The 26675-nt window shown below is 45.3% G+C and overlaps 1 protein-coding gene across 4 annotated transcripts in view; it reads left to right on the forward strand.

Moving 5' to 3' along the window:
• The window catches only part of GRIA1 (glutamate ionotropic receptor AMPA type subunit 1), a 559324-nt gene that overhangs the window by 284031 nt on the left and 248618 nt on the right, over positions 1-26675 (forward strand). For 2 of the 4 annotated variants that reach the window (XM_078653641.1, XM_078653640.1), the window contains exons 3-4: positions 10785-11024; positions 22409-22596. In XM_078653641.1, coding sequence (XP_078509767.1) covers positions 10785-11024; positions 22409-22596 — 428 coding nt within the window. The remainder of the gene's footprint in view (positions 1-10784; positions 11025-22408; positions 22597-26675) is intronic. The other 2 variants (XM_078653642.1, XM_078653643.1) reach the window with 1 other exon arrangement.

A 26675-nucleotide genomic window follows, 5' to 3' on the forward strand; every position in this document is an offset into this window, starting at 1 on the left:
TCCGCTTCCATGGTGATGAAAAAGATTTCGGTTTGCCGCTGTTGATTTTTGTTCAGCTCATATAAATACTAGAGCTAAAATCAGTGTGCTTATTGACAGGCTGTTATGTTCCTTCCTGTTTGAAGGCCATGTGTATGTTTGTTTTGCTTGGTTTTTTATCCATTGTGTTTTGACAACATGTAACAAGTTGTTTTTTTAATTGACACTATTTTCTTTTTTCCTGGTGGAGGCCTAAAAATAACAGCAGAGAGTCAGCAGTGTGGCAACAGTTTCCACGTAGACAAAAACTTCACATGAAAAGTGATTTTAAAATGGGTCGTCGCTCGATCAGCCGAGAGCAAATGTCTCCGGGGAGTGTGGCACTTGGTGGTGATGCATCACAGTGTCAAATAACACCGACAACAAACAAACCTCAATTGTTTAATGGGCATTGGCTGTCTTTTCCCCTTTCACTCCTTTCGAACTATTGATGGGAGAGATAGAATTGACGGATGGCACCATGTCATCAGAAACACCACCTTCTAGTCTAATTTATATTCCTTCTACAAGCCATTCTAAATTCGAAATATGGTCCACTTGAAGAAACAAATCTGAATGATCCACTTTGAGCAACGCTGGCTAATCCCACATGCACTAAATTTAACTGTCGACAAGCAGGCATCTCTACTACAAACTAAGACTAACCATGCAGGTCCAAAACCACACCATGCTGGGAACTGTTATTTCACTGAACTAAAATCCACCATAATTTCTTTTGCTGTTTTCCTTGCTCTCATTTAACTTTCTACTTACCCAGGGTTAACGTTAAAATTGGAGCCTGATCTTTATTAAGGGTGGAGCCCGATACCGGAGTGTACTCCAGAATAGATTTATTAAGAGCCGGGATGGCTGTGGCTGTTTCTTTGGTTACCACCAGTATATCATCTGCATAGGCCGTAACCTTAAAATTAGTTTTGGCAAAGTCTATGCCGGGGATATTCTTGTTTGTTCTTACATACTGAAGGAAGGGCTCAATAGCCAAGAGGAACAGTGAAGGAGACAGGGGGCACCCTTGTCTGGTTCCTTGCTTCAGCGGGAAGGAAAAAAAGAGTGCACCTCCCGCTGTATCCCTAGCTTTGGGGTTATGGTAAAGTGTCATGATAATTTGGATCAGATTATCCGCAAGATTGAGTTTCCTGAGTGTCGCTTGTAAGAATGTCCAATCTACCTTATCAAATGCTTTGGCGTGAGTACCCCTTGGCCCAGAGTTAGTTCTCTTTTCTTCTTCTTCTTCCTTATTGGTTAACTACGTACTTATTTACCTATTGATTTATTTTATTTAGGTTGTTTGCTTTACCTAACTTTCCTTAGATTCCACTGGAAGATTGAGGTTATGTAATGGAGTCGATATAAACTTGCGATATATGATCACAATTGTAACAGTGGCACATCGCTAATAGCGATCCGAAGAAAGCAAGATTCGTAGGGTGTCTAATCAAAATGAAGTAGAGCTACAAGGTTCTATCCATCCGATGTGCGTTGTCAATTAAGCGTAATAATTTCTGTCTATGCAATTTTGCCATTTGTAAGCATCTTTACCAAAGTAGTATCAAAACAAATAACTTCTATCCTATCTGATAAGTGACCTCAGCGCTGAGATACTCTGTTTTACTGTATTTTCTCTATTGTTTTGGCAAAAATCAATACAAAATTACTGACCAGAAAAAAAATAATTGTAGACTGATCAATAATAGAAACTATATATGAAATTTATTAACAGCACAACAACAATTCTAAGCATGATCTGCCACTAATATAATCCTGGCGAAATCAATAATTTCAGTTCCCTACGATGTAGCATGCTACGAATGCGCAAATGGCTTCAGATTCTTGTCAGGTGTAGTAAGAGCTATGCAACTAGCCATACAAGACATGGGTGGTTGGTGGGTGATGGGTGTGGCTGCTGGTCGTGGGTGTTGAGTGTGGTCATTTAAGTAGCTTACTTACTGAAGTTCCAGAGTGCCAAACAAAGGCAGTCACACATTATTTAGATCGTCCCTCCCCCCATCTCTTAATACTCAGGTAAATATAGTGGGAAGAGTCAAACGTTACATCCCTGTCACCCTCTTATAAAGTAAACATTGTCATAAGAAGAGGACCAGCTGCAACCCTGTACATTTGTTAAAAAGCACATAAAATTAAAAAAAATTCATTCACATTATTCCTATGCTGCTGTGGCAGGATTTTTACCCGAATGCAATCTCAATTCCGTGACATGGCATAATGACATAAACTTGAGCATTTCTTGTAACAAGCATAATGTGAACTACTGGAAATTATACAAGATGACACTTTTGTAAACTTAATTTTTTCCAGGGCCAAGTGTAAGTTTTTGAATTAACACTAGCGATGGGTCCACTTTTGGGTTTGCGTTAGGGTTAGTGGTGGAGGTTAAGGGTATCCATAGGAGTAGGTTAAGAGTTAGAGGTAGGATTAATTTTAAGGCAGCCGCGGCCGGTAGTGGGAGTACCGGCCGGGCGGTGATGTGGGGAGAGGGAGGGGCAGGGTGGGGGGTAGTAATGTATGGATTACGGACTTTAACAGGTAAGTAAACATATAAATAAATAAAACGAATTTCGTTGCGCGCACTGCATCGCATTTGGTGACGCAGTGCACGCAATGAAATTCGTTTTATATATTTATAGGTTTACTTACCTGTGTACATTATTACCCCCCACCCTGCCCCTCCCCCTCCCCACGTCACCGCCCGGCCAGTACTCCCACTACCGGCCGCGGCTGTTTTAAGGCCATAGCAAGGTTTAAGGTTAGGCTGGCAGTTGTGATCAGTTTAGAGAGTAGCGTACATATACTGTTATGGTGAAGTTTATGTTTATTGTCAGGAAAATTATTAGAGTTAAGGTTAGTTTTAGAGTAATATTAAGGGATAGGATAAGGAGGAGGTGTAGGCCAATCTTAAGGTATAGGTTACTGTTCTCTTTAGGATTAGTCCTAGTGGCAGGGTTACTGTGAAGGCTAGGAGTAGAGTTCACAATTATAAATTGATGTTTATGAAGTGGCCAATAGCAATATGTATATATCGTGTCAATGCAGAGATTTGCCCAGTGCTTCATCTGTAAAATAATAAGGCTCACATTTTAATAAAAAGCCCACCAGCTCTGCTTTCTAAGGATGGAGTTGCTTACTATCAAGGGTGCCTAGTTCTTATTTGGCTGTATTTCACTGTGCCAAATATCAAGGCAGCCTAGTCCTTATTTCACCTTGCTGACTATCAAGGCTGTATTTTACTGTGCCAAATATCAAGGTGTCTAGTCTTTAGTGCCCCTCATGACTCTTCCATCTACCAACATACTCTCCCTGATCATACATAACTCTCCAGTAGTTTCTGTTTCACCTCAGTTTTCCGCCTTTGCCACTGTTTTCCATTTTTCTCTTCCTATTTCTTTCCTTTTTTTTCAACTTTTCCCTCTCTTGTTCTGGGTCAAAGTCTGATGATTAAAAATAAATACTGGTCTGCAAAATTGAGCGCCAGGGGCCCCACCTTCAACCACCAGCTCACATTAAGCACTGTGTTTGTTGTGGTTGTGAAGTCTCTTGGGATAGGTGAATTTAACAGCACTCAAGGTTATAACATGCAAGCAGTGTGCTTGAATGTAATTAATGGAACTTGTTTTATACAGTCTCCTTTTTGATTTTGTGCGGCATAAATTACTTGCTTTTACTCAGCTCTTTATAATTCATGCAACATCCTGCCCTTACTTGTGTGTAAAAGGGTTCTGAGAAAGAGCTGAAAGTTCAGCTGATTGTATAAATATTTGACTGATATCCTTCCTGTGTCTTCCTGTGTCTACCTGCACCACCCCCTTATTTCTGAAAGCAGAAGAGGTGCTATCTGTTGCTGTTTTGTTGAGATAAACAGAGCGTGTGAGTGCATTTGGAGATTGGGAGGATCACAAGGCAGGGGCATAACAAAGGACCCCCTGGAGTCCAGAATGGGGCCTCTCCATGCACTTTGCAGGGTGCCCCCACTCACGTTTCATTACGCCACTGTCCTAATGATACTGTCTGCATCACACATTGTGTGTGGGGTGCCTTAGAAAACATAGCTGCCCCTAGTGCAGTGTGGGTGTGTGTGTGTGTGTGTGTGTACGCACGCATGTGTGTGTCTGGCAGACCCTAGCTGTCCCCACTGATGAGCAGTGTGTGTGTGTGTGTGTCTGGCAGACCCTAGCTGTCCCCACTGATGAGCAGTGTGTATGTGTGTGTGTCTGGCAGACCCTAGTTGTCTCCACTGATGAGCAGTGTGTGGAAGTCTGTGGGGGCGTGTATGGCCGACCCCAACTGCCCCCACTGTAGTGCAGTATGTGTGGGTGCCTGGCAGACCCCAACAGTAATGCAGAGTGTGTAAGCAGCATGTAGACCCCAGGTGATTTGACTGAAAGCACAGTGTGGGAGATTGTAAAGATCCTTGTTGTTCTACCTGTTTCTAGTGTTTTTTAATTTTTTGAATAAGTCACGCAGTCCTTTGATGTTCTAATAACAGTGTTCAATGAGGCATGTATCACAGATCCATGTGAACTGCCTGCATCAAGCTTTGTAGGCTCTCACCTCATCATAGGTGCTGGGGGTGCTGCAGCAACTCTGGAAACAATCATGCTGGAGTTCAGAAGGTGAATGAGCAATAAAGATGCCTTTCAATTTTGTATGTATCTTGTCACATTTGCCGCCCGTTCAAAGACAAAGCACAAATATCAGGCTACATCTGCTGACAAATTGCTGCTTTTTCAGAAACTGGACTGTACTTTTATTTCTCTACTGCAAAGTGCGATTATATTGTAAAAGTGTTCTATCTGGCAGTACTTCTGGGGTACAGGAAATAAAAGTAAAGACTGTAGCATGTCTAACACACACCAACAATTAAATACATTGGTGTTAGACCAGCTACTGAGGTAGTGTCTTCCTAAACTTTTTGTTTTTCCCGATGGGTTTGGCTAATTCTCTTGTTGTGGCCTGAGGACTCTAGGCACTTTCCTACTGTAATGCAGTGTGAACGTGTGTGCGTGCACCCTTCATACACATGTTAGGAAGTGGTGCTTACCTGATGTTTTTAAACTGGTAGCAAGCCTGCCATTGCAGGCCTGTGTTCGCATTGCACTTATGCTCAGGTTGGCCCAAATCATTTGCCAATGCTGAGGGTGCCTTTCACTAATGCTAGAGCACCCCTAGGGTGAGCCCTGGGAGTGTGGAGTAAGTGATAGGTAAAAGGCAGGACAGGTACACATGTGTGTTCCATGCCGAAGTAGTCAAGTAATTTCAAAAAGGGGGTGGTGATGGACAGAGTATCTGAGTTAATCAGAACACTCCTACCCAGTCAACAGATCAGGGCTTGATCCATCACCGTTTTTTAGCTCACTGCACCATCCCAGTTCAGAACCTGGCTATATGCAAATTAGTCTGTCCCTGGCCCAGTGCATCATGGGAACATGGCAGACCAAACTCCCAAGCCAATTCTTCACTGGAAAGGAAACAAGCTTCCGGGGACCGGTTTCTGGCATTACAGCTGTCTTCGGCCCGGCTTGCTTGAATCCTGATGGTGCAGTGAGCAAGGGACTCATGTCTGAGCATACCCTTCCACACTCATGGTGGCCAAAATAATTTCAAAAAGGGGGTGGTGATGGACAGAGTATCTGAGTTAATCAGAACACTCCTACCCAGTCAACAGATCAGGGCTTGATCCATCACCGTTTTTTAGCTCACTGCACCATCCCAGTTCAGAACCTGGCTATATGCAAATTAGTCTGTCCCTGGCCCAGTGCATCATGGGAACAGGGCAGACCAAACTACCAAGCCAATTCTTCACTGGAAAGGAAACAAGCTTCCGGAGACCGGTTTCTGGCATTACAGCCGTCTTCGGCCCGGCTTGCTTGAATCCTGATGGTGCAGTGAGCAAGGGACTCATGTCTGAGCATACCCTTCCACACTCATGGTGGCCAAAATAATTTCAAAAAGGGGGTGGTGATGGACAGAGTATCTGAGTTAATCAGAACACTCCTACCCAGTCAACAGATCAGGGCTTGATCCATCACCGTTTTTTAGCTCACTGCACCATCCCAGTTCAGAACCTGGCTATATGCAAATTAGTCTGTCCCTGGCCCAGTGCATCATGGGAACAGGGCAGACCAAACTACCAAGCCAATTCTTCACTGGAAAGGAAACAAGCTTCCGGGGACCGGTTTCTGGCATTACAGCCGTCTTCGGCCCGGCTTGCTTGAATCCTGATGGTGCAGTGAGCAAGCGACTCATGTCTGAGCATACCCTTCCACACTCATGGTGGCCAAAATAATTTCAAAAAGGGGGTGGTGATGGACAGAGTATCTGAGTTAATCAGAACACTCCTACCCAGTCAACAGATCAGGGCTTGATCCATCACCGTTTTTTAGCTCACTGCACCATCCCAGTTCAGAACCTGGGTATATGCAAATTAGTCTGTCCCTGGCCCAGTGCATCATGGGAACAGGGCAGACCAAACTACCAAGCCAATTCTTCACTGGAAAGGAAACAAGCTTCCGGGGACCGGTTTCTGGCATTACAGCCGTCTTCGGCCCGGCTTGCTTGAATCCTGATGGTGCAGTGAGCAAGGGACTCATGTCTGAGCATACCCTTCCACACTCATGGTGGCCAAAATAATTTCAAAAAGGAAGTAGTCAAGTAGTTATCTTATTTGCCCAGAAAAGATAAGCACTCTCCCTCCTTTTTTTTGTTTTTCCTGCCTAACAAGAGTTGCTCACTTAGCGCCGGGACACCTCCTTGTGAGGTAGCTGATCGCGCTTTATAAATGTCAGTATTATTATTATTATTAAGAACCCCCATGTGTGTTTTCACTACCTATGAGGTCTGCTCTACCCATGGGTTACCATGGGGGAATGGCTGAGATTACTTTAAACTGCAGTGGTGGCTTACAGTAGCGCAGCCTCATGTTGTTTACTATCATTGGATTCACAATGACCAATCCTCCCTTGTGGTAAGGTGGATTTGTCATTAATAGCTTAGAAATGCCTCTTCTAGAAAGTGGGCATTTCACTGCGCTAAACTCTTTTGTGTGCCTTTTAGTTTTACTGCAGTCCACACTGGAGGAGCACATCTGTGCATTCCCCAGAGTCAGCCATAAATATTGGGCATGCAACCGGAATGACAAACCTCTGCCAATTGAGGACCTGCTGGGATAGATTGGAGGAAGAGGTTTTGACACTTGGCCGCTGGGAAGCCAGATCATGGTCCTACTGAAGATTATGATCTGCATTCCAAGGCCTCATTGCAGACAGGACTGAAATTTAGGGGAGACACACTTCAGCAGTGCAGAGATACACTTATGGGGACGTGGGACCATACATTCTGGCCTACCTGGTGCATACTGCCAAAGGAATCTGTTGTGCACAAGGAGGAGACTGCCATTGGAAGGGACCATGAGCCCTACCTGAATTGTGTATGGTCTTAGCTGACTACCTGCTGCTGTGTGGCACCCGGAAATGTGCACTCCAGGTGCTTGTTGGCTTGCCCTCTGTTCTTTGTGGCAGTCTCAAGGGCATCATAGACCTCCTACGAGGGACCTACATTGTCTACGTGTTTCACCAGGAGAGGGGTGCCCTTTTAAGCGCCTACTTCATCTGCTGAAGCCTGACTGCAGCGCGGTGTAAGGGTGGAACTAAGTATTGTGCCTGGAGATCGTCTTGCCTTGTGCAGAGCCCCAAACCATGCCCACATCTAGGGAGTGTGGCCCCTGCATCGAGGGTCTTCAGCACGCACAAGTGTCTCCACGGTGAGAGTGAATTCACCAGTTGCAAGACTCAATCTGGCCTGATGGGTCATCTGTGCTGCATCTCCCTCGTGCCACTGCATAGTGCCTGCTCATAATGGGCGGTGTCTGATTCACAGGTTGCAACCCACAGAGGGAGGGTACATCTGTTTTAGTGACTAACTCTACCTCGTACAGTACTACTGAACTTGGCTGATTGGGACTTGATTTGTACAAATTGGATCATCGTGCACCAGAAGTTGTGCCTCATTTCCAAGGAGGTACGGCAAACCCAACTTTCGGTTCCTTGTGACTGGATTGTCTGGTCATGCATAGGAAAACAGTGGTCGAAGCCTTGATCACGTCGAGGTTGAACTATGTTAACAATTTGTACTTAGGCCTTCCTGATTACTTATTAGTCCGCCTGCAGGTGGTATAAAACACCGCAGCAAGAGCCGTACTCATGGTTGTCCCCAGGACACATACGACGCCTCATCTGATGTCCCTGCACTGGCTCCCCATGCGAAAGAGGGTAGACTTTAAAGCCCTGGTGCTGGCCTTCAAGGCCTTTCATAACATAGGGGCTTCTTATATTAGGAATAGAATTCAACCCTATGCTCCATCCAGGTCTTCGACCATGCGATTGTCGATCGTGCTAAAGTTATTTCGTTGTCGTATGGGGGTCGCTCATTCCAGGCGGCAGCCTCAAAGCTATGGAACAACCTGCAATCCTCCCTGAAACAGGTACAGGATTTCCTTAGTTTCAGGAGAAAATTAAAAACTTGGCTATTCCAACATTAGACAAGGTTTACCGGCTGTTGTGTGCACTGTTCTGTTAAGGGGTCGCTTTAGCGCCGGGACACTCTCAGGAATAGCCGCACACTCTATAAATACCCAGTAACATAACATAACATAACTGAGATCATCATGAACCAGATGCTGTGTCTCATTTCCAGGGAGGTACATAGAACCCGACTCATGGTTCATTGTGACGATATTGTCTGTTGCGACTCAGATCAACGGACACCAGATGTTGTGTATCACTTCTCATGGGGTGCGGGACAGCGGTACCTCGCCCTTTCACCAAGTGTTCCGTCTTGCCTTCAGTGCGCCAAATCAAATGCCTTCACCTCACCCGGTCCTACAACTTTGTGTAGCCAGGTAGTATCGCCCAGATCAGGCCTGGATGGTGAGAGTTCGTGAATGGGCTGAGAAACACTTCCAAGAGTGATCGGAAGCCGGTAAAGAGCCTGCGTGATCCACCTGTGCTTCGCAGACCTGGACTGGCGCAGGAATGCAAATTGAGGGCCCCCTTGGTTGAACTGGGACAGCCTCTAGCCCATTTCTGCTCCACATGAAGTCAGTGAACTTCCCAATTGGTGGCCAACCCCCATTTGTTGACTGTTGCTTGGTTACCCTGATAGTTACTCCAGCCTTCTACCCTGGGCCAATGACTTAGTGTGACTCCGGCCTTAAACCGGTATAGTAAGGGGTGGGGGATTTTGACTCTAACCTGTGGGCGAAGTAGTGGGGGGGGGTACTAAGAGGTGTGGGGGTGATTGTGCCACAGGGTCCACATTCATATTATCAACTGACCTGCCAGATATCATTTGCACCGTGCTACGGTGCTGGGTGCTTGTGTGTGAGAGTGTGCGTCATACGGACTTTCCGCTATCCTTTGCAAGGCACCATGTTATAGTGCTGTGTGAGTGTAGGAGTGTGCTGCATGAGAACAGACTGCTAATAGTTGCACTGTGTAGCGGTATTGTTTTACCTGTCTGTTTCATTAACTAACAAATACTCTGTTCTGACATTGGTTTTACCTGTGCCGCCTTTGCCCACTGTGCTGCTAAAAAGTGTTATAAATTCCTGTGTGTACACTTTCCTGATATCATTGTGACCTCGGGGTGCACCCTAGGAATGTGTGGATTTGAATTGTGTTATTTGCCGGAGTGGGCCCAGTTCTGACAATGTATCGCACCGCATAAGGGTGCTCGGGTAAAATAGGATTTTTCCCAAGTGCACATGTTACTGATGTCATTTTAACACTGTTGGGCCTAGTAATGCTAGTAATATTTCCAAGTGTGATTTATGTCCAGAAATACATGATGTTCATGTTGTGTTAATGTGTGTGTTGAATACAATCTTAATTTACATACACTACGTGTGAAGTCTCTCTTGTGATGTTCAGTGTATTTATTGTGTGAGAGTGCTGTGCCAATGCATTACACATTGTCTCAGTGATAACCCTGAATGCTCAGTGCCAAGCTACCCAAGGGTGAGCGCAGATTTTACAGTAAGTGTAATCACCTAACCCTGAAAGGAATGGTAGGTTCTGCTTGGCTTGCACACCGGCCCAGCCAACCAGAAAGATCGGGAAATTAAGTATGCACATCTTTCGAACTATATCAAAAATTAGGAAAGCACAAAGAAGCACTTTTTTGTAATTCTGAGGTGTGATTGAAAAATAGATTTTAATAGAAGCAAAAGAAATCAAGTCACTTTACTTGGTGATAAATATTCTCTAAAACCCGATTTCTACACATATTTATTTTTGCACTATATATTTTACTAGTAAAACTGCATGTCTATGCAAATTTAAAGACCATTTGAACTAAAAATGTAATGCCTATAAATGGCAGCAAGCTACCTCACCAGGGCACCAAAATGCACCCCCAGCTACATACCACACCTGTACCACTCTCCTGCTGAATGGGCGTGGTAACTTTTATATACTTGTGTTTTTTGTATGACGCTGAGATCTTTCACAATTCCTATGGTTTCAGTGATATAACGCTGATTGGCAGCCCCACCTAAAAATTGGTCTAACGCCACTCTGCGCCATGTTTGTATCATACAGAGTGGGTGGGCGGGCCCCATAAGCGCTCGAGGTCCTGTCACTAGAGGCAGTCTACCTGGACAAGCAAGGGGGGGGTCACGAGGCTGCCTTCCACCATTCGTACTCACCTTCCTTCTCTCTCTCCCTCTCTCACAGTCTGCTCGCAGTTCTCCAAGGGCGTCTACGCTATCTTTGGCTTCTACGACCGGAAGACCGTCAACATGTTGACGTCCTTCTGTGGGGCTTTGCACGTCTGCTTCATCACCCCCAGCTTCCCCGTTGACGCCTCTAACCAGTTTGTCCTGCAGCTGCGACCGGAGCTGCAGGATGCCCTCATCAGCGTCATTGAGCACTACAAGTGGAAGAAGTTTGTATACATCTACGATGCTGACCGAGGTAAGACGGCGTTGTCAACACATTGGAATAAGCGCTCACATGTTTAGCCACTACAGAGGTTGTTTGTGTACTTTGAGGACCATATATCGGAGGCCTACTTAGCAGCCGCAGTCGCTAGTGGGAGGACCTGCTGGGCGGGGACATGGGGAGGGGCAGGGTGGGTGGTTGTAATCTATGGATTACGGAGCTTTACAGGTAAGTAAACATATAAATAAATAAAACGAATTTCATTGCATGCACTGCATCCCCAAATGCGATGCAGTGGGTGAAACAAAATTTGTTTTATTTATATATATGTTTACTTACCCGTAAGGCTCCATAATCCACAGATTAGTACCCCCCACTCTGCCCCTCCCCTTCGTCACGTCACCGCCCGGAAGGTACTCCCACTACCGACCGCGCCTGTTTAGTTTGAATGGCTTTTGTCCACTACACCTTCCCCTTCAGATCCTGTCAATGGTCTGACACCAGAAGCATGCCATCTAGTAAGAAAACATTTCTGTAATACCAGAGCTGTCCCTCAAGTTCAAGGGCACAAACACACTACAGTGACCCCTTGCGGCCGGGAGGAGTAATTTACGTTTAAATCCACAGCTGGCTATGTGATGATGTATCAGTGTGTTTTGCACCGCTCAAGACAGACCACTGCGTGTCAACACTGCACCTGTATTTATATACTCTCAGTGACATCGCAGCAGTTGCCATTCTGTAATGGACCTCTAGTGGTCACTGTTGTGCTGTTACTTGTCTGCGCCCTCCGGGCCATCAGCTAAAACTCATGTTTCGAGTGGCTACTAAGTGCCACTGCTTCAAATGTGTGTGGGGGGGGCTGGGGGGGAGGGGTCTGTTTCTTCCAGTCAGCAATTGAACCATCGTCTGATTGTCCCCAAATTTCAGTGATTTAGAGGCATTTTTCTGATGCCTCCAAGATCTTTTCCAGTGCCAACCCTTCACATGCATCACTATTGCCCTAGTAGAGTATGTATCATACATGCCATCAGACCCGACTCAGGATGGAGACCCCCAATTATTTAAGCTCAAAAGGGATTTTTTGTACTTGTCTCCTGCCTAAAATGTCCTCCACTTCAATATAAATTCCCTCGATTTGCTTTCAAAACCTCCCTCATTCCAGTTGCACAAATGTTGGCATGTATGATGTATTTTCTTTCCTTCCTTAATTTCCCTTAGTCATACAGTGACACATTCCTGTAAACGCACACGTGTCTGTTACTGCTAAACTTTATGAGTACCTAGGTGTCACTGTCGAATGAAAAATACCACTTTGACTGTTAAGTACTTGTCTCTTAAACTCAGCGAATCTTGCTACCTGCTTGCACCTGGACTTGTCATACCGTAAATGGACCCAAGGTGTCAGTAATGCACTGCGACGAGTTTCTCCCCTCTAAGACCTGAGCACATTTCATACAAAGTCTCCTTAGCATCAGATCCGCGCCAGTGTCTTGTCTTTATTTTTTAATCTATTTCATTTAATTTTATACGAAAAACACATTGAAGGTCACATCTAAGTCTGAGTTAATTAGCATGTGCAAAAGTCTTTCGCGGCCTAGAAAGATGAAACAGCGAAAAGAAAAGTAAAGGAGCAGCTCTGCTATAATTGGACATGTGGGCTCATAAATGTCCTGGTGCCTGTGAATGATCACATTTATACTCGGCCGCGGCCCGTGGACGGTGTTGCGGTGGGGCAGAGAGGCGGGGTGGGGGGTGCTAAAAACCGGAGTATGGAGAATTGAAGGTAAGTTAACAATTTAATTAATAAAAACGAATTTCGTAGCACGGCCTGCGTCGCAAAATATGATGCAGGGCGTGCTACGAAATCCGTTTAATTAATTACATTGTTTACTTACCTCCAATTATCCATACTCCGGTATCAGCACCCCTACCCTGCCCCACCCCGCCTCTCTGCATCACCGCAACTCCCTCCACGGGCCGCGGTTGCTCAGGAGGTGTAAACATCAGTGTACGTCTAATACTCTCAGCCTTGCAAATGGAGCACAAGACACTACAAAAAAGACAATACAATGTTCAATATATATACACGTAATTACGCAACATGACCTAATAGCGTAATTTCACGTGACTGGTTTACCATGCCGATACGGGAATTACGCGAGGTTATGATGGCATAATCTAAATTTCCCCTGGTGCCTATTTGACAGTGCTTCTGCACGTGTTGTACACAGACAATTAAGGACTCACAGCACATGACCAAGTGTGTCACATCAGTTCCTACTTACATCTGAAGATCAAGGTCCTCTACGACAACTTCAACTAACAGACGCCGGATACCATCCCCTCACCCCCCCTCACTGCCGATAAGCAATCCATCATGACCTGGAACAGATTTAAAACCCTGACTAAACTTTGCACAAGATTTTATGGATTTGTGCGGTGCCAATGCTTTGCTAGAGGTAAAGCGACACATTTTCAATACTGTGATGTGCTTTAACCGTATATGTAATGCAATAATGCTTTCCAAACGGGATAATAAATCATTACTCAGAATAAATGTTTGGTGATATAATTACCAGTCATTTCCTGCATTTTGTCACTCTAAATAAAGGTTTGACCCTCCTGCCCCCCAGCCAATTCTTAACTTCTTATGGGTTATTATGTGACATAAGCCAAAGTCTGCCTGAAGTAAACTCAACTCAAGATGGGCAAAAATGTAGATTTCTCCTGTTGGCATGGCAGTTTCTCAGATGCAGGCATAATCTAAATTCAACAAGGGCACCCCCTGGTCGGAGGTTAGGAGTTGGGGTGCTGGATCTGGCCATTGGCTGAAGCCTTACAAAGCTCTTCGGGTTAAGGGGGAACCCTCTGTGTGACTCCGGAACACCCATCCAGCAGGCAGGCCAAAACTGGTTGGAGACATAAACTTGCACTAGCAGGACAGAGGTCAGTGGGCGCAGGTGATGGGTAAGAGGGGCTTCACCTCTTTATCTAATGGGTTTCTCAGAGGAGCGTGCTCGCTAGGCACTGTCAATGCTCCTGGGTACCAGCTCACCTGCATTTCTGCTGTGAGTGTGGTGGCTCCCCACTCTCTCTTGTGGGGTATCTTTGGTGGCGAGTGAAGGCACTCTTTAGTCTTAAGCATCTTCTCTTGTCTCTTAGTCTGCTTGGGGTCCCCTCTTGGCTAGGGTTCCAAACAGGACCTAAGCAGACTGCAGCAAATATTCAGGAAGTGCTTCAGGTTTGGTCATCAGCCTTGAGGTAATAGACAGCATGCAACTCTGGTCCAGGAAGGATAGGTCATTTATTTAGGCATAGTTCAGTGTACCTTTTACACTTGCTGTAGGATAGCTCCAGGGGTCAGTGGGGGTCATATCAGATTAAATGCAGCGCATTAGACACCAGTCAATCAGGGTAATTACATCATCCATAGCTTTAATTCAGGCCACCTATGGAGTCAAAATCCCTGTCCAGACATTTTGGTGCTGGCAAGAATAGGGAATACAACGGTATCTTGTGCCAGTACACAACACTTCTGCACCAGAATCTTCTTGCCCTCAGCCAATCATAGGCACCATCTGCATAGTGATTCTAAACCTGAGATGAACAAACCTGCAGGGTCATCTGGCCAAGGAAAGTGACAACCTGGTTTTTCACCTCCATGTGTTATAGCAGAGCTGTAGCTTGCTGGATGTACTTTGTTGGTAGTCTGTGTGTGCAGTTAATATAGGCACTGTGAATGTGAATGCGCAGAAACTACTAGTGCCTATTGCTGGTGCATACTGTGAAAGTGTCACACATGCCTTAGGAATATTCTGGTGCTATCTATTCATGTAACATGCACTCATGTGGTCCATGCATGGTAAATACATAAGCAGAGGCTTATTTACAAAGGGAGGTGCATCGCTCTTGCACCACACAACATTGTGCAAGCAGGATGCAAGCCCAAAATGTGATTTATGAAGCCACGCAAAGGCCGCTTGGCGTGGCCTTGAGTGGCTTCATAAATGTGGAGCAATGCAATGCAGCTCAAATCGCTGCTGCATTACTTTACCCTGGGAAGACATTCCATTGGCATTGCATCGGTGTTCCCACACAACTCCCATGGATTTTGATGCATTCCCAAAGTTACCATTACTGGTAGATCTGGGAATGAGCCAAAAAGATACACCTTCTCAATGGAGGCTTAACGAGGAGAAATATATTTATTTCTCCTCTATTACTTCCTCTTTCTATGTGTGCTGCATTCTGCACTCTGCAGCACACATAGAAAGAGGAAAATGCCTCTCGGGAATGTTTTTTGTTCAGGAAGGGGGCTCCTTCCTGCACAAAAACAATCCTGCTTGCAACGCAGGCAACCTTGCATCATGATTCAAGGGTGCCTGCATTAGCGCTAGGCAGACGGTTGTGCACCAGCGCAGGGGAAAGGACAGGAATGCAGCATATTGTAAAGGATATGGTACATTCCTGCCCTTTCCCTGGAACGCAGCGCAGCAGGATGACTGGCTACACTGCGTTGCATTATAGTTTCATAAATATGCCCTGTAGTGTGTCTGCAGTGCATACAGTGGTAGGTCACTTGCATGGTGCAGGCGCTCAGGGAGTCTTTGCCTGGTTCACACAGAGGTAGTGCATGTTCTATGTGTATACACTGGTAGTGTGGTGTTTGGTGTACATTCTAGCAGGTCTGCATCTCTTTGTGAGTGGGCACACAACCCATCCTTGTCTACTGCCTTAGCCTAGGTTAGTATCTTCCACCATTGGCCCTGTGTTCCCAGCATGTGAGTGAGGGAGCTGGGAGGTAGTCTCCAACATGAGCCAGATAGAAGCTTTGGCGTGGTCCATGACAGCCAGCTCACATATTGTCGCCTACCTTTGTCATTCTGGACATCGGGATCAGCCCAACCCCGTCATCACGCGGAGACCTGGGATCACGTGTGCTACTGTAGACCCTGGCCCAGTGGAGTATAGGACTAATATAGTTGTTGGCACCATAGGCGTTAATGCAAACAAAGACATTGGGGCCCCATCCCATGGTTTGGTAATAAAGAATAGTCACTAAAGTTTGCCCCTTACAGCCCTGGGCCTCGGTGCCTCTGCACATGCTGCACTATTAATACCCCCCCTCCCCCGGTCGTTTTGTAGGTTCACACTCTCGACATCCCTTTCTGCAGCACATGTAGCTGCAGGCGATGTGTGGACTAATCCATTATTGGGGAGCACTGTCACTCTTTAGAATGATGCCTGTGGGAATGCTTGGCGTTGTGTGGGGGCGTGAAATAGCTGCTCAGTGTCGCCCACAGGCTTCACCGGTGGAGCTCCGCAGCTCTCAGCCGCAAGAAGAATTCTGGGAGTCTTGTTTTTCATCGCAACTCACGACAGCAACTCCGAAATGGCGCCTGCGCATTCAAACGCAGAAATAATCCATCCTGTAGTTCTCACTATGGCACGTTACATTACCACTCCACTGTGCACACTGGCCTTACCTAGGCTAATCCTGATTCGTCCTAATTGATTGCAGCTTGTTCCATCGACATCTATATCCTTCTGTTTTATTCTTTTTCGGCCACGCTGGCCCCACGTCTCATCAACAGATCGAAACAAGCACTAAACCCAAGAGGCCAATGCTGTGTAGATATTAGTTATTGGCCAGTTATCTTACAGGGATGTATGACATTACAACGCATACTTTTACAACGCCTACCTTTACATCGCTGTGAGAAGTTGGCCTGGTATATGATGCTCACTAGTTCTAGTGATCACCTTGTACCATGCCAAGCAACCCTTATGGTGCAGGTTGTAAAGTCAACCTTATAGACAAGCTATCCTAGGGGTAGCATGGACTAAGCAGTCTTAGGCTAAACTCTGTAAAGGCATGTGAAGCAAGCTGTTTTACCATACACAATCCCTTGAATACCAAATGAAAGGACACCACACAGATAAATATTGAAAATATATATAGATTTATTTCTACAAATATCCCTGATACTCTTTATGAGCACAGAAGCAAATGCGTTAAAACAAAACACAGTTTAAATACACAAAAGTTGCACAATTATGGATGAGCCCTAGGGGCCACCTAAACCATATACTAAAATAGTGGTATAAGAACCACTATGGGGAAAGTGAAGAGGCCTAGGGCCTGGGGAATCGCTGGAGCTGTTCGGGACTAGCAGTGAAGAAGTCGGGAAAGGCCCGCCGGACTCGGGTGCAGTGCGGAAAGTGCACGCTTTACCAATGCAATGTCAATGGTGCGTAAAAGTTACAAAGTTAGTTAAAAAGGAACCTTCCGAGTGACCTAGAAGAATGAAACTTGAGACACAGACACTAGAGGTATGTACCAGTGTGGGAACACCGGCGGAGCTGAGTTACCTCACCCACAGGAAGCGGGTGCACAGGGTCGAAGTAGTGTCGGGTTTCGTCACGCAGGTCGATGGTGCTTGGAGCAGAAGATGCTGCAGGCGGCTCGATGTGAAGAGTTCCGGTGGATCCAAGGGTGTATCTGAAGAGGTGAAGACCTGAAAGCAGAGGGGATAATGTTCAAAGTCACTAGCCAGTGACTACCGTGGAACCAGAGTGGAACCAGGCGATGTCGGGTGCAAACGGGCGTCGAGGTGTAGCTTCTCTCTGCAGCCACGTGGACACGAGGGGTTGAAGACATCCAGGAGTCGGTCCTGAGCTGTCCCACGCAGGCTTCTCGCTGTTGGCAGTGTTGGCAATTTGATTGGAGCAAACAGGCCTTGGCTAATGCAAGCCACGCAGGAATCAAAAAAGGCTTGTTACTCGGACCAGCAAGGTCAGAGCAGGTACTCCTTTTTACAGGAGCAAGGGCAAGTCTGGAGCAACCAGACCCGCAGTGAAAGTTGTAGGTTTCGTCGCCAAGATGGCCGCTAGCCACGTGGCAAGTGGCCGGGATGGCGCGTCGAGTGGCACGGTGCAAAAGGGCCCCACGCAGATTGTGGAGATGCTGGGGGGCTGATCTTTGGTGCAAAGGCTGCTCGAGGTTAGGGCTTTTCAAAGCCCAAAGCACAGCAACGAGGGTGCCTCTGATGCTGCGCAGTCAGCGTTTTGGGGGTCTTCCAAGATGTCCGGTCCCACGTCTCTCGGTACCTCCACGGGTCCCTTCTTTGCAGGGACTGTGGATCGGGCGGTGAGAAGTCTGGGAGTCTGGGTCTTGTTAGGCTCTGGGCTCGGGCTCCAGCGGGAGGCGGCAGCAAAGCAGACGTCAAGTTGCTGGTTGGTGCCTGTGTTCACAGGGTGGTCACTCCTTGGCCACAAGGGAGATTCTCTTCCGTCTTCTGTGCAGCAGAATGTCGAAGTCCAGTCTTCTTCTGTATTTCAAGTTGATTCAGGATGATCTGAAGTCTCAGGACACAGCTCCCACTCTTATTCGAATCTGGGGGGCCGGATCACCTACTAGGTCCCTCCTCTGGGTGGAACCAGGAAGGGGGGTGGTTACACCCCTTTTCCTTTGTCCAGTTTCGTGCCAGGACTGGGGCAGGAAAGCCCCAGCACCGGTTTGAACTGGCCTATGCACAGGGACACCTTGTGTGCCCCAGGCATGTCTGATTCTATTCAGCCCTGTCCTTCCCAATACACAAAATCCTGTCTGGAGTGGTGCTAGCACCTCCCCAGGCAGGAAACCCTTTGTCCAAGCTGCCCTCGCTGGAAGGACTCCCAGCAGCAGGAGGTCAGACTTGTGTCTGTGGTGGCAGCATCCATTTTGGGATGCTAAGGCTCTGTTTAACTTTAACCGGGGTTCAGGCTAGGTACATGTCGTGTCCCTCTAGAAGGGTGGAATGCTACCCCCGTCGCCAGAACTGGCGAGGGGGTAGTATTCCAATTCGTATGACACCTTACTCGACATGTTTTGATAAAGCCAAACCCAAGATAGCATTTAACCGCGAGGTTCATAATGCACTTAAGAGTATATGGTATGGCAATATCATGAAACAGCTAAAGGACATGGTTCCGAAAGCTGCAGATAGGCTCAGCTCATGCCAGAGCACCATCTCACATATTTCCAAGCACTCTGCCTCCAGGATTGATGAGGCCTTCCATAGGAGTGGCTGACAGGAACATATGTGTCCATTTTAGGTTAGGTATAGGCATACTACACCTAAGTAAGAGGTGGTTACACCGACTTACCCCAGCTGAGTGATCAGCCAGTTGTGTCAAATATGGAGGCCAGGCCAGGGGTGGCACAATACATGCTGCAGCCCCTGGTAGGCCTTGGAAGCACCTATGCCCTGGGTACCTGGGTACACTGTTACAGGGGCCAATAAGGTGAACCAGTTCCAATTTCGTTATGCACCTAAAGTACATGGGTTACAATTTAGAGAGCGAACAGCAGGCTGTGGGTCTGATTAGCAGGCCCACAGCCACATTAAGTCATAAACCAGTGAAGCAAAAAGCAAAAATTTGGGGTGACCATAGGATAGCAGACCCTACTCTCCTACAATCGCAAGTTTTACAACGCATACCATTACAACGCATAATGCTTTTGGGCGCTGGATAGTGAATAGTTTAATTTACTATTCCAACTCCAGTCCCCGTGGATAGTAGGGAAGGTTATTGGATAGTAAATTAACCTATTCCCTATCCTAGAGCGCCCCCCAGCGCTATGCGTTGTAATAGTTTGCGTTGTAAAAGTTGCGTTGTAATGGTAGTTCGTTGTAAAAGTTTTGTTGTAAAGGCTGTATACCATCTTACAGACATGGACAACTTAGTTTGTGTTGGGTTTCAAATAAATGAATTCACATTTAAAAAGGCCCTCCTTTGAGGATTACACATATAAACATAAGAGTCCGTGTTCTTTTTGTTATTGCATTCAAGTCCCTACAGGGATAGCTAAAGCGCTTGAATTCAGGACATTTCGATAGTGCAAGGAGTAGTGCTAAAACCTACATAAAATGTAAGAAGGATATCACTACATACACACCAGAATCCTGTAAGTTAAAAGCCCAGAATAAATGAATGTACTGCAGTTTCTCTTGGTGGGTGTGTAGGTGGACTGTGCGCTATGTATGAGTGTCTCATCTTCCATGTTTCTTATATCTCTGGGGGTTTTGTCAAACATCAACGACCATGTGTATTGTTTCGTCTCATGGCCTTCTTCAGGGCAGCTTCAATTACAAGACATGAATGATATGAATGTGGGTGAAGGCTCTTCATCACACCATCTCTGTAAAAATAATATGTGTATTAATATTTAGCAAGAGGGATAGGTTTAAGATATAGATGAACGAACAAAGGAGGCTAAATAAATCACCCACTCTGCATTCCTGGGATAGGGAGGAACAATAATTGTTAAAGAAAAATACATTGAAATGTGCTTAGTGGTTAATGCAACATATGCTCTTAACAATGATCAGCACGATAGAGAAGTGCTTCAGTCAGACATAGACTCTGACACTTTCGGTAAATATTTTAGAAAATACCTGTGCATAGAATTGTGTAAGGGTTTGAGTCTCATGTTGGGGCCCGCATGTAGTATGCAGAATGTTAATGTAGAATGAGAAGAAATTCAAATGTGCAAAAGGAAACTATACATGGTACACCCAGCCTGAAACCACACTGACCTACAAATTCTTAACCCAAATGTATTTTTGTTGTCTGGGAAACATATCGTGGTCGGCAAATCCCCCTTTCTGAAGGTTATTAACTCCCAATACGAGCATCCTGGAAGCTGTGCTGTTTCTGTGAGTCCTCCCATATCTGGACGAGCCTTGCAATATGCACATGGATAATCAGCAATTATCCTCTTCTCCTAAAGCAGCCAAGGCTCTCAGATTTCCAGCCAATTAGCTGCTCGCAACGCATGCTTCGCTGCTTCCTTTTGTACTTTCAGTGGTAATGGCAGTGAACCTTGCACTAATCGAGCCCTGTATCACACAATATCAGAGAACATTAACTGGTGGGGTGCGGGGGGGTGAATTTGGCTGACATCTTGCGCTGTCGGGAAGGATATTCCGCAAACCTTCATGCCGCCATGACTGCGATGCTGTGCTAGTTCTGCGTCTGCTCTGGGTGGGTCAGGGTACACACACTGTTGCAATACACATCTCGGCATGTTGAACAGTTCTGCAGTGAAAAGGCTGACATGTCACAGAGCACCCTGCAACTAAGCTTGCATGTACCTTCCTACAAGGGGCATTGCAATGATATTCTGAGAGGCAATGTCTCTTGTTTCTGCCCTATACATGGCATACCCAACTCTTCCACAATAAGATTGCTATAAAGAGTGCAGGTTCTACATATGGCTGTGCACCTTTCTCATATGCACATTGACAACCATCCATCTGTATTGCATGTCAAGATTGGCTTTAGGGTCAGTGTTACACATTTGAAAAGTGAGCTGGATGGTCCTTGGCGTGACATTTATAACACATGAGCTAATGCATGGCTGCAGAATTATCATGCGTGTGACAGTCATCTTCATACGCGAGTTCCTAACCCCTAACACATCAGTAAAACCAAATGCCCCTGAAAACGTGCAAATACATAATTTCTCATTATTCATGCCTCACGTCACCAACATTTCTATAACTAATGAAATAATACCAACATCCATGCGTCATTGTGGCTTCCTTAGCTCCCCTACTGGAGAATTGTTCAGTAGTTCAATGCGTAACCCCTCTACGGTATGTGGTTTGAGTGTTGGTGTCAGATACATTATAACGCAATCAGTAAATAGAGGGATACAGAGCAGAAACTCTCTATAGCGATCACCATTCCTGGGCTTTGACCAACAACAGATAGAGTAAAAGGTGAGCAGAATAGACCAGTGTTGTCCTATGCACTCACTGTAAGGCCCTGAGGCAGTGCAGAGGCAAAAACCTCAGTCTAAAGTCCAGGGTAGGCATCTAATTGTTACACAAAGGGCACAGTTTGCAGTTGGATCACATATATTTTTCCAATGCTCGTTATTTATGGAAAAATAACCTGGTTTAAGTTTCATGCTACTTAATGGGAGAGCATTCGGTTTAGACGATAGAGCCTCTGGTGTCACCAGGGACCCGTGCGCAAGGTATGTTCATCATGAGCAAGGTCACAGCACCCAAAGGGACACCTTTACTCTGCTATTACTACAAAGGGCAGAGTGCTTGGTGCTCTAGGGTCCCAGCGACAGCCTATAGCAGAAGGAATTAGTGTGAATGTGTGTCAGGGCCCAGTACTTATTCTCTACCCAGACCAAAATCAAAATGCCCCTAGACACTGACAGCAAATCAGAACTGCACTGTCATTAGTACTGAATCTTTTTGTTGAGTGGCTTGTGTATGATTTAGCAATTATATTATGGGAGAAGGGAACCTGCGGGGCCACTATACATACATTGCCTGTGCATCCCATCATTTTGCTCTATGCCATAGGTTATAGCCTGGTTTCTTGTTCTCCTGTCTCTCCATTGACAGGCCTGACGGTCCTACAGAAGGTGCTTGACACCGCAGCAGAGAAGAACTGGCAGGTCACAGCCGTCAACATCCAGACCACCACCGAAGAGGGCTACCGGCTGCTGTTCCAGGACCTGGACAAGAGCAAGGACCGGCAGGTGGTCATCGACTGCGAATCGGACCGGCTGAACGCAATACTAACCCAGGTAGTGTTAACCATCAGTTGCCGGATGTGAGACTTTCCGCCCTTGACATTGGTCATAGGGATTTAAGAGCATCAGTAGCAGACTCAACTTTTACCCCTAGTCAGCCTCAAAGTTTTGTATTTACTGCTGTGGCAGCTAGCGCCCTTGCTCTTTTTTGCCACTCAGGGAAAAAATAAAGTGATTTGCCTCTAATAAAGACGTGGAGTAGGCCAGATTCACAGCTGCTGCCACATGACTCACACCAGAGGCGCACAGCCCTTGACTGCAAGAATAGTAATCTGGAGTTTGTTGTTCTACAACTGCACCTGTGTGGTGTCAGCATCCTGCACTCAATCAGTGAAACAAACTACTCTATGCGGGAACAAACACGCGTATTCAAAATGGGGGCAAAGAGTCTTCCACTGTGTGGGCCCAACACAAGCTCTCATTTAACTTTTCAGACAAAGGATGGTTGGATCAGTCAGATCTTTGCTACATTGGGCTAGATACAGTGTCTCATCAGCTGAATTTAACACACAGGATGCATTATCAATAATACATTTGTTTGGGAATTACCCTGCCGCCCATCCACCCTTCCTGCACTCACGCACCCAAGAAGACATTTGAACACAACTGTATGGATTGGTTCAGTCAAATGAGATCAGCAAATACTTACACTGGATTTCAACCAATCCTAGTGGGGGTTAAGACTGGGGCTGTCCTCTCACTCCATTCCACACAAACAGCATTTCAGATAAAGCTAGGTCTGAGTACTTATCTACGTATCGCTTAGAGAAAAAAGGCCAAGGTCAAGATCTTGCATTTTTCAAGTTTTATGTTCCACTCTGTTTGCATGGCAATATACAACTCTGCACTGCAGAAGTGCGGGGTCTATTTGACCTCTAAGTTCCTCTTAAAAGAAGTGGGGTCTGCTTCATAAGAAAGTAGTGAATCAAGGTTTGCAGATTTGCACCTGTGTGCGAGTATAGATTCACTATTGTCTAAGATTCACAAACATGCAGAGGAATGTGCATGGAAAGCCGCCCTGACGCAGGGTTCCATGGGGATTATAGGAAAGGTCATGTGCAACCGCGGCGCATGCAGGTAAGAGCGGAGGGGCGGTGAGTCCGGGTGAGGGGGAATTAGGGGCGGTGAGGCTGGGTAAGAAGGTATTTCGATGGACAATGACAAGGGGAAATTAATTATTTATTTAATTTTCCCTTGTCATTGTCCATCGAAATCCCTCCTCAGCCGGCTCCACCACTCTTACCTGCATGGGCCGCGGCTGGTCATGTGCCATTCTCATTGAGAACTGAGATCCTATTGCTGCCATAACATAGATCATAGACCTCCACACAGTGCACATAGTACCTGTTTTTTCTCTGTAGGAAAATACATTTCCTCTTTTCACTGCGACCCCACCAAATTTGCGGTGATCCATTCTCCTTCCCACCATAGAAAAACATTTATGCCAGCCCACAGCTGGAGCAAAAATCCTACTATTTCATTAGTGAAAAACGGAATAGGAGAAATGTGTTAATGCTCACAAACATTTGTACTTGTGGGTGTTCACAAATGTCCAGGCTGGCCATGCACACAGACTGACCATGCAAACAGACTGACCATGCACACAGACTGACCATGCATCCAGGCTGATCATGCTTTGGAACGACAATTTTCTCATTCCATAAGTCGATTCATGGGTTAAGAGAAACAGGTAAATTAACTGTAAACTTACATTTGTGACAGAATTCACCTTCATGAATAATACGCAGAGATCATGGAGTTCCTCAGACTGTTCATGTTGGAGCACACAAGGCCCACACACTTGTTTATTTATTTGTTTGTTTGTTTATTTATTTATGGTTTTACACATTTTATATTAATGGATTTATTTATTGATGTATTTATTTATGTATTTATTGATGGGTTTTGTCAGCATGGACTGGAATCCTCTGGGTAAAAGATACATGTCACAAGTGTGGTACTGTATATGATTTTGATAGACCTGTAGAAGGTATGGTAGCATACTGTAAACAACTTGCAAAGCATTGAAATATAAATCAGTAGCATAATATGACTAACATATAAAACAATAGATAGCATGGCATACTTTAGACAGCTGTGTCCCCTGAATATTGAAGATAGAATATTGTTGTGTGGAAATATTAAGGACAAAATATCAAAACCAAAATATCGAAAGGTAAATAAGTATAGGTTTTTTATACCTAACTCATCATATATGTACCTTAATGGTATGTATGTCTTCAAGGTATGTAGATGTGGAGTTAGTAATAGCATATCGACACTTCATCTATATGTAATCATATTTCGATATTTTGGTCTTCAATATTTTGCCCACAAAATTCTTGTCTTACGATATATATACCCTCAATATTCAGCAGTAGAATCCTCAAGACAGAATAGGAAACAGTCTAAAATAATGTGGGTATCCATTGGTTATAGTTACAGGAGGAAGACTTCCAAATTCAAAGCCTTTGGTTCTCACTTGAGGTCCTTGCAAGTGAGGGGCAGTAAAACATTATGCATTGCTAGTTTTTTTTATATTTCTCAAAAGAACATAGTATCTCGATGACCGACAGGATGAAAAAAAAACCTTAGGGACACTCCGGGATAAATAGTTTTTTAGAGACTTTGACACACTGAATCATGGGAATCAGTGCTTCAAAACTTCTACAGGCGCCATAGGATAGCTATTTTTTTGCAAGCTAGACTGAGGAGTTAGACTGGAGTGCCTAATGGCTAACGCAGGCAATCTAATAGACACTTTTTGACTCTATAGCGAGCCAGCTCGGTTTGATTAGGAATGGAGAGGTATTGTCAAACTATCGTGCATTGGAGGTATCTGCCCACTGCATGTAATCCTGAATTGAAAGTGGCCAAGGATAGTGTGGACATTCCTACAAGAAATTGGTTTTCTTCAGCCATGCTGCCTTCCAAGACTTTTGCAAGGATGGATACATTGTACACTGAGAAGAATTTATTTCGATCTGAGGCTTGTGAGAAGACGCTGCTAAATAGGTCTGTTTGAAACAGCCAAACTGAAGTGTGTATCTCTTTGAGAAGTGTTGTTGGCATGGGTCCAATGTAATGTGAGCATGCTTTGGTTTTGTTAAAGGTGTTTAGTTGTTCTGATTGGGTCACTTCCCAGAAAAGAAGATCAAGTGGCTTTAGGTTTCTGTAAGCTATCATACTGATTATGGACCACCTGGAGTTATGTTGAGGAGAGTTCTATCTTTTTCACTTTCTCCTTACAAAAGATGGAGAACCTCTCATATTTCTGTTGAGTAGCTGGCATTCTCCTCTCGAGGTGGTTGTGTGTAATTCAACATCATCTCACACAGGTTTTCAAAGTGATTTTTTTATGCGTGTTCAGTCTCTATTCTGATAAAAGCTGAATTGGCTTCAAAACTTTTTGCTTTCTTATACTTTTATTGTGTTCCTCAGTTCTGCTAGGATCAGAGGGGAATGATTTTTGAGCCATAAGTTTCATGTAGCCCTAAAAGTCTACCTTTGTTTGTGGAGGTTTTTTTAGTACCATTGAGCTGGTTATTTTTGATGTAATCATTTTCAGGTTGCCGCGGCTGCTGCATCGGTTCCGCTTAAGGTTAAGAATAGTTTTCAAGCTTCTTGACTTTTTGGTCATATGGTATGGAATAAAGACTGGAGGCTATACTACCAACAAGCATGGCAGGATCATTGTTATTTATGTTCCTATGCACGTATGTAGATGTATTTCTATTTCACAAATCTCATTAAGAAGGAATGAAGTGCTGAACAGTGGTGAAGCCCAGGGTGTGACCTGTAGTTGTTTACAAACAGACAGACAGGAAAAGGGGTGCTTTCAGTTTTATGATTCTAGTGTTCCTTGAAATGGTGAGTTTTTGTATCCTCCTGAATTGCTGTAAGGTTGAAGCAGTGTGTTTGTGGGCACATTGTTCCAGTGCTGGGCAGTGTAGACAGAGAAGGTTTGTTATCTGTTTTTTTTTCTTCCACCTTTTTGTGTCAAGAACGAGATGTCATTGCTCCCTATATGACACTGTCCAGCCGAGACGGTTACTTTTCTGGGGGCCAGGTATGAT

Source organism: Lissotriton helveticus, chromosome 7 (genome assembly GCF_964261635.1).
Source record: "Lissotriton helveticus chromosome 7, aLisHel1.1, whole genome shotgun sequence".
Taxonomy (NCBI): domain Eukaryota; kingdom Metazoa; phylum Chordata; class Amphibia; order Caudata; family Salamandridae; genus Lissotriton; species Lissotriton helveticus.